The sequence below is a fragment of the Triticum aestivum genome, chromosome 5B (genome assembly GCF_018294505.1).
Source record: "Triticum aestivum cultivar Chinese Spring chromosome 5B, IWGSC CS RefSeq v2.1, whole genome shotgun sequence".
Classification (NCBI taxonomy): domain Eukaryota; kingdom Viridiplantae; phylum Streptophyta; class Magnoliopsida; order Poales; family Poaceae; genus Triticum; species Triticum aestivum.
This window is the reverse complement of record NC_057807.1, coordinates 665825543-665832712: the sequence shown is the minus strand read 5'-3', so window position 1 is coordinate 665832712 and position 7170 is coordinate 665825543. Positions and strand designations below refer to the sequence as shown.

Here is a 7170-nt window from a genome sequence, read left to right as displayed (position 1 = left end):
GCTCGCCAGAGATTGAAGCAAACGCCGGACCATGCACTCGCCGCGAACCGCCAAGTGTACGTATGCAGCCATCCATCCATCTGAATCGCATCACACGCAGCTCCATCTACCACATCACATGACCAAGTGGATAGATGGAGCATCTGCAAACATGACACACCGTTCATCGCACGGCTGATGGCGCTCGGAGGCGTCACGTCCACGCCCTCCGCGCCTCACCGGCCGTCCGATGCGGCATCAGGCCGTCCGCAGAAGAAACGCACGCATGGAACACGTGCTCTTGATGCCGCTCCGCCGCGCATGCAAAAGTCAGAGCCAGCGTAATGCTCCTGGTGCGTGCTGTACTGGCGTATTATACTCGCTCTAAATAAATGAACGAATAATACGGTGGCTGACGTGTGCTGTACTGTGCTGGTGTTAAATGATCAGAGTGAATGTATATACGTTACCGCTATTTTTCCGGAATACATACGTACGCTCCTCCTCCTCCTGCTGTCACATGCAAGTCAACACTGACGGACGTTACTGCTGGCAAAGCATGTCCGTTACTTCCCCATTCAGTGGACAACCAACGACTGATGCAGGGTCAGCTGTCTCGGACGGAATAGCCGCTAGCGTACACACACCGCCTCGCCTCGTAAATACCCAGTCCCAGTGCATCACACCTTCTAGAAAGCGCACCGTCAAAATTAATTTCCTAACATTAATGCCGTCAGATTTATCCAGATTTCGTTTATCAGCGTGGGATTTCAGAAGTTTCCACGAACCTGCAGGTGCATATCTAGATTTTACTAGTATGTTTTAATTAACTGCTAGTGTATCAATGTATCGCCAGGTGCATAGAGAGATTTGGCCATGATGAATGAGATGGGTTTGCCATCATGCATTTTCGCCTTGTAACTGCCGTATTAATAACAGGTCAAAGTAACGCCATTGTGTAAAACGTGTGTAAATTACTCCGGGGCCGGACCATTTACTTACTCCCTAATTTGCTACGATTACACTCACTAGCTGTCAGTGCAAGTGTGGCACTTCTGCAAATAGGCACACACAGGAAAAAACCAGAAAGAAAGAACAATCCTCCTCCAGCCGATTCGTTGGCCGTCCGTCGTCTCGCAAAGAACTTGAGGAGCAAGCCCTCCTTTCGCGGATTCGATCCACGCGTGCGCACACAGGCACATACAGGCCTTTCGTCCCCCAGTTTCTGTTGCCTGCTTCGCTCGGTCCATGCCGCACTAGCGGCCGCGCTTCCAGTGCTGCCCCACACGCGCGCGCGCCTATATAGCGCCACCTTTTCTTCCCAGCCTCACACCGCCAGCGACCACACACCAGTCGACTACGTGCTGGAATTAGAAAGAAAAACCAGCCAGCCGGCCGCGATTCTGTCGTCTGGAAACGCATTGATTCGGCGATGACCAAGCACCACCAGCACCTGGGTTTAAGCTTCCGCCATGGCGCCGAGGAGGAGCGCTGGGTCGACGACTCCTCCGTCGACCACCGCGGCCGCCCGCCCCTCCGCGCCGCCACCGGCTCCTGGAAGGCCGCCATGTTCATCATCCGTAAGCGCCTCAAACTCTGCCTCAGATCTCTCCGTCCCTGTTCGTTTTGTTGGTTGATGTCGGCGTGTAAACGTTCTCTTGGTTGAATCTTGAGGTGGGTGCAGTGATCGAGTTCAGCGAGCGGCTCAGCTACTTCGGCATCGCCACCAGCCTCATGATCTACCTCACCAAGGTGCTGCACCAGGATATGAAGGTCGCCGCCGAGAACTCCAACTACTGGATGAGCGTCACCACCCTCATGCCGCTCCTCGGCGGGTTCCTCGCCGACGCCTACCTCGGCCGCTTCCGCACCGTGCTCTACTCCACCGTTGTCTACCTCCTCGGCCTCGTCCTGCTCGCGGTGGCGCAGCTGACGCCGGGCCTTAGGCCGGCCGGCGGCTCGGTGCCGCGGATCCACGAGACGCTCTTCTTCGTCGGGATCTACCTCGTGTCCGTCGGCACCGGCGGCCACAAGCCGGCGCTCGAAAGTTTCGGCGGTGACCAGTTCGACGACGGACACGCCGGGGAGCGGCTGCAGAAGATGTCCTACTTCAACTGGTGGAACTGCGCGCTCTGCTCCGGGGTCCTGCTCGGGGTGACCGTCGTCGTGTACGTCCAGGAGCGTGTCGGATGGGGCGCCGCCACGGTGCTGCTCGCTGCAGTCATGGGGTGCTCCCTCGTGGTGTACCTCGCCGGGTGGCGGACGTACCGGTATAGGGTGCCGCAGGGCAGCCCGCTCACGCCGTTGCTAAGGGTCGTCGTGGCCGCCGTCAGGAAGCGGCGCCTTCGGCTGCCAGCCGACATCGGCGACCTGCACGAGGAGGATGGCGGCAAGAAGAGGCTGCTCTGCCACACCGAGCAGCTCCGGTGTCTCGACAAGGCGGCAATCGTGGAGTATGATGGCGAGGGGCGGCGCGGGGCGTGGCGGCTGGCCACGTTGACGCAGGTGGAGGAGACAAAGCTGGTGGTGTCGATGGTGCCCATCTGGGTGGCCACGCTCCCGTTCGGCATCACGACGGCGCAGGTGTCCACCTTCTTCGTCAAGCAGGGCAGCGTGATGGACCGCCGCATGGGCCCCCACTTCGTGCTCCCGCCGGCGTCCATCTTCGCGCTGGCCGCCGTCGCCATGATCGCCACCGTGGCGCTCTACGACAAGGTGCTCGAGCCGTGCCTGCGCCGCATGACTGGGACGGAGCGCGGGCTCAGCGTCCTTCGGCGCATCGGCATCGGCATGGCGCTCGCCGTGGTGGCCATGGCCGTGGCCGCGGTCGTCGAGCGTCGCCGCCTGCACTCCGCCGCCACCATGTCCGTGTTCTGGCTGGTGCCGCAGTTCGCGCTGATGGGCGTGGCCGACGGGTTCGCGCTGGTGGGCCTGCAGGAGTACTTCTACGACCAGGTGCCGGATTCCATGCGCAGCCTGGGCATCGGGCTGTACCTGAGCGTGATCGGCGCCGGGAGCTTCCTGAGCGGCCTGGTGATCGCGGCGGTGGACCACGTGAGCTCGCACGGCGGGCGGCGGCCCGGGTGGTTCGGCAAGGACCTGAGCCGGAGCAGGCTGGACCTCTTCTACTGGCTGCTCGCCGCCGTCTCCGCCGTCAACCTGGGCTTCTACGTGCTCGTCGCCGCCCGGTACTCGTACAAGCAGACCGTCAAGGCCAAGAGGGTGAGCGCCAGCGACATCGAGTGCGCCACCGCCGTCGCCGCATAACCAAGTAGTAGTACTAGGCAGGGAAGAATGATCGATGCCAATGGCATTGCATCATCGTTCGTTCTAGCATTAAGGGATTATTAGGATTTGTGTTCTGCTTTGTGATCGATCGTTGTGTTGCGTATTCATTCAAGTCGATGTCTGGTCTGGTGTAGCATGTTGTGGAGTCTAGCTTCTACTGTAGTACCTGTTGATCATCATCTTTTTTCTTTTCTTTTTGGGATTCGATCACTGATCATCTGTAGGTTCTCTCCAAGCGTAGAATGATTCTCATGGCTTCAAACGTGAGCACAAGAGCATAAACCCCCGTGAATGTGGATCGAGCCATACTTTGAAAAATGTTCACCGTCTATTATGAAAAATTTCATCATATATTACGAAAATGTTCACCGTGTATTATGAAAGAGTTCATCGCGTATTTCAAAAAAATTCACCAGGTATTACAAAAATGTTGAATGTGTATTTTAAATCTTTCACCATATATTATGAAAAAGTTCACCGCATATTAAAGAAATGTTCACCGTATGTTACCACAAATTTCATTGTGTATTTAAAATATGTTCAAAGTATAGTACAAAATGTTCACTATATTAAAAAAATATTCACCGTATTACAAAAAATATCCACTATATTCAAAAAGCTCAACGATTATAAAAAATTGTTCAGTGTATACTTTGAAAAAGTTCGCCATATATTACAAATGTTTATATATTACAGAAATTTGAAAGAAAGAAATAAAAAACAAAAAATGGCTCACTACAGCGAAGCTGCTGCTACAGTACGTTACCACTATAGTACCTCTTAATGGGCCGGCCCATTTGCGACCGCCTTGTGCGTCCGCGCGTTAGTTTGACGCCTGGGCGTCGAAAAGGGAGCCTCAACAAGAAGTCGGACAGCTTCAAACAAAATTAAGATGAACCAGAGGCCAATCACTTGTAAAACTCAAGGACATATGTCTAAAAAAACTCAAGGACATCCGGGACACAAAGATACTACTTTGGACTCTACGAATATATACAGCTTTGCTGGCAAAGATCATGGTTGTCGATGATCGTGGCTATAGAAGGACAAGTTATGGTCTGTGCAATCTCGATGTATTGATCGGTGCACCATGCACGTATATATAAGTACAGAGGTGGGCCACAACCTCAACTATACAAGGAAACAGGAGGTGGGCCCTACACACACATATACACGTACACAATATACTCAACACCTCCCCGCAGTCGAAGCGGCGCCAGTGACGCAGAGACTGGAACGGAACTCCTCAAAGATAGAAGTCGGTAGTCCCTTCGTCATCACATCGGCGAACTGCTGAGCGGTCGGCACATGGAGAACCCGAATGCGTCCAAGAGCCACCTGCTCGCGCACAAAGTGAATGTCCAGCTCGATGTGTTTAGTCCGGCGATGATGAACGGGGTTGGCGGAGAGGTACACCGCAGAGACGTTGTCACAGTAGACAACCGTAGCCTGGGAGACATCGTGATGTAGCTCCTGAAGTAACCGTCGAAGCCAGGTGCACTCGGCGATAGCGTTGGCCACAGCTCGGTACTCAGCCTCCGCGCTAGAGCGTGAAACCGTGGGTTGTCGCTTGGACGACCACGAGACGAGGGAAGGACCGAGGTAGACGCAGTAGCCAGAGGTGGACCGACGAGTATCGGGGCAGCCGGCCCAGTCTGCATCAGAGTAAGCCACCATCTCCAGAGAAGTGGACGCCGTAAGTGTCAACCCGAGGGACCTCGTGCCGCGGATGTAGCGAAGGATCCGCTTCACGAGAGTCCAATGAGAGTCAAGAGGGGCGTGCATGTGGAGACACACCTGCTGTACAGCATACTGAAGATCCGGTCTGGTGAGAGTCAAGTACTGTAGGGCGCCGACAATAAACCGGTAGAAAGGAGCATCCGACGCAGGCGAACCCTCAAGAGCAGAGACCTTGGCCTTCATGTCGACAGGAGTAGCAACAGGATGGCAGTTGAGCATGCCAGCACGCTCAAGAAGCTCATGTGCATACTTCTGCTGATGAAGAAAGAAACCGTCCGGACGCCGAACGACCTCAATGCCAAGGAAATAATGTAAAGCACCCAGGTCCTTGATAGCAAACTCGTCACGCAGCCGGAGAGTAATCTGCTGAAGAACGGCTGCGGAGGAGGCTGTCAGGATGATATCGTCGACGTAAAGCAGCAAATATGCAGTCGTGTCACCGTGGCGATATACAAACAGTGAGGCGTCCGAGCAAGTGACACTGAAGCCCAGTGTCTGAAGAAACCCGGCGATCCGCTGATACCAGGCTCGGGGTGCCTGCTTTAGCCCATAAAGAGAGCGAGACAGCAAGCACACATGGCCGGGAAGTGAAGCGTCGACGAAGCCAGTGGGTTGCTCACAAAACACCTGCTCCTCAAGATGGCCGTGGAGAAAGGCGTTGGAGACATCCATCTGGTGAACAGGCCAGCCGCAGGAGACGGCGAGCTGGAGGACAGTGCGGATCGTGCTCGGTTTGACAATCGGGGCAAACGTCTCTGTGAAGTCAACTCCAGCATGCTGGCGGAAACCGCGGACCACCCAGCGAGCCTTGTAGCGCTCAAGTGTACCGTCTAAGCGAGTCTTATGGCGAAAGACCCACTTGCCGGTGATGATGTTGGCGCGAGGAGACCGGGGAACCAGGGTCCAGGTGCGGTCCCGTTGAAGAGCGTCGAACTCTTCCTGCATCGCCGCAAGCCAGTGAGGATCACGGAGGGCGGCGCGAGCGGACGCAGGAATAGGCGACGGCTCCATGGCGGAGGCGGCGAGGACATACTCATCACGCGAGTACCGGAGACTCGGACGATGAATGCCGGTGCGAGCGCGGGTGACGGGGCCGGACGGAGCCACCGGCGAGGCGGCCGGTGTCGCGGCCGGCGTCACAGCCGGCGAGGGAGCCGGCGAGGCGACCGGCGTCGGGGCCGGCAAGGAGGCCGTCGTCGAGGCGGCAGAGGAGGCGGCCGAGCCGGCAGCGCCCGACCCCGCGGCGCCCGAGTCGGGGGCGGCGGGTGAAGGCGGGGCGCCGGCTGCGCCGTCGGAGCCGGCCGAGGAGGTCGTGTGGGTGGGCACCGGCAGGAGGGCGCGGGGACCGCCAAAGCCCGAAGGCGGTCCACGAGCCAGACGTGATCGTCCACCTGACGAGGTCGTCGATGGGCCGCCGGTGGCCGCCGGCGACGAGACGACAAGGGGTACCTGCTACCGAAACAGGAAGACCATCTCATCAAAGCAAACGTGTCGGGAGGTGAAAACACGGTGGGAGACGGGATCGTAGCAGCGGTAGCCCTTAGTGTTAGGTGGGTAGCCGAGAAAGATGCAGGCGACGGAGCGAGGTGCAAGCTTATGAGGCGCAGTGGCGGCGATGCTAGGGTAGCACAGGCAGCCGAGCATGCGAAGCCCTTCATAAGAAGGAGGTGCACCGAAGAGAAGGTGGTGAGGTGTAAAGTTCCCGCGAGTACGGCATGGACGGATGTTGATGAGGAGAGAAGCGGTGGCTAGAGCGTCAGGCCAAAAGCGCGGAGGCACATTGGCATGAAAGAGAAGAGTCCTAACGCAGTCATTAAGAGTGCGAAGGATGCGCTCAGCACGACCGTTCTGCTGCGAGGTATACGGGCAAGTGAGACGAAAAATCGTGCCATGTGTGGTGAGAAGATTATGAATAGCGGTGTTGTCAAACTCCTTCCCGTTGTCTGTCTGCAACGCGAGAATGGGTCGACCAAACTGCGTGAGAACATAAGAGTAGAAAGCGGCAAGGGTGGATATAACATCCGACTTGCGGCGCAACGGGAAGGTCCACACATAATGCGAAAAATCATCAAGTATGACAAGATAATAAATAAAGCCCGTATTACTTGCAACAGCAGATGTCCAAACATCACTATGAATTAATTCAAACGGGTACGATGCAAC

The 7170-nt window shown here is 56.3% G+C and overlaps 1 protein-coding gene across 1 annotated transcript; it reads left to right on the top strand.

The window, feature by feature from the left end:
- The first annotated feature begins 1107 nt into the window (after positions 1 to 1107).
- On the top strand, positions 1108 to 3460 carry LOC123117522 (protein NRT1/ PTR FAMILY 5.7). Its single transcript, XM_044538258.1, has 2 exons — positions 1108 to 1559; positions 1664 to 3460. Exons 1-2 carry the CDS (start codon positions 1412 to 1414, stop codon positions 3244 to 3246), a joined length of 1731 nt encoding a protein of 576 aa, XP_044394193.1. The 5' UTR covers positions 1108 to 1411; the 3' UTR covers positions 3247 to 3460.
- Positions 3461 to 7170: the final 3710 nt, after the last annotated feature.

Bases quoted from the DNA above. Each gene is read 5' to 3' on its own strand.
- LOC123117522 (XM_044538258.1), top strand. From the start codon at position 1,412: ATGACCAAGCACCACCAGCACCTGGGTTTAAGCTTCCGCCATGGCGCC. The intron at 1,560-1,663 runs GTAAGCGCCTCA...AGGTGGGTGCAG, and splicing joins GGCCGCCATGTTCATCATCC to TGATCGAGTTCAGCGAGCGG.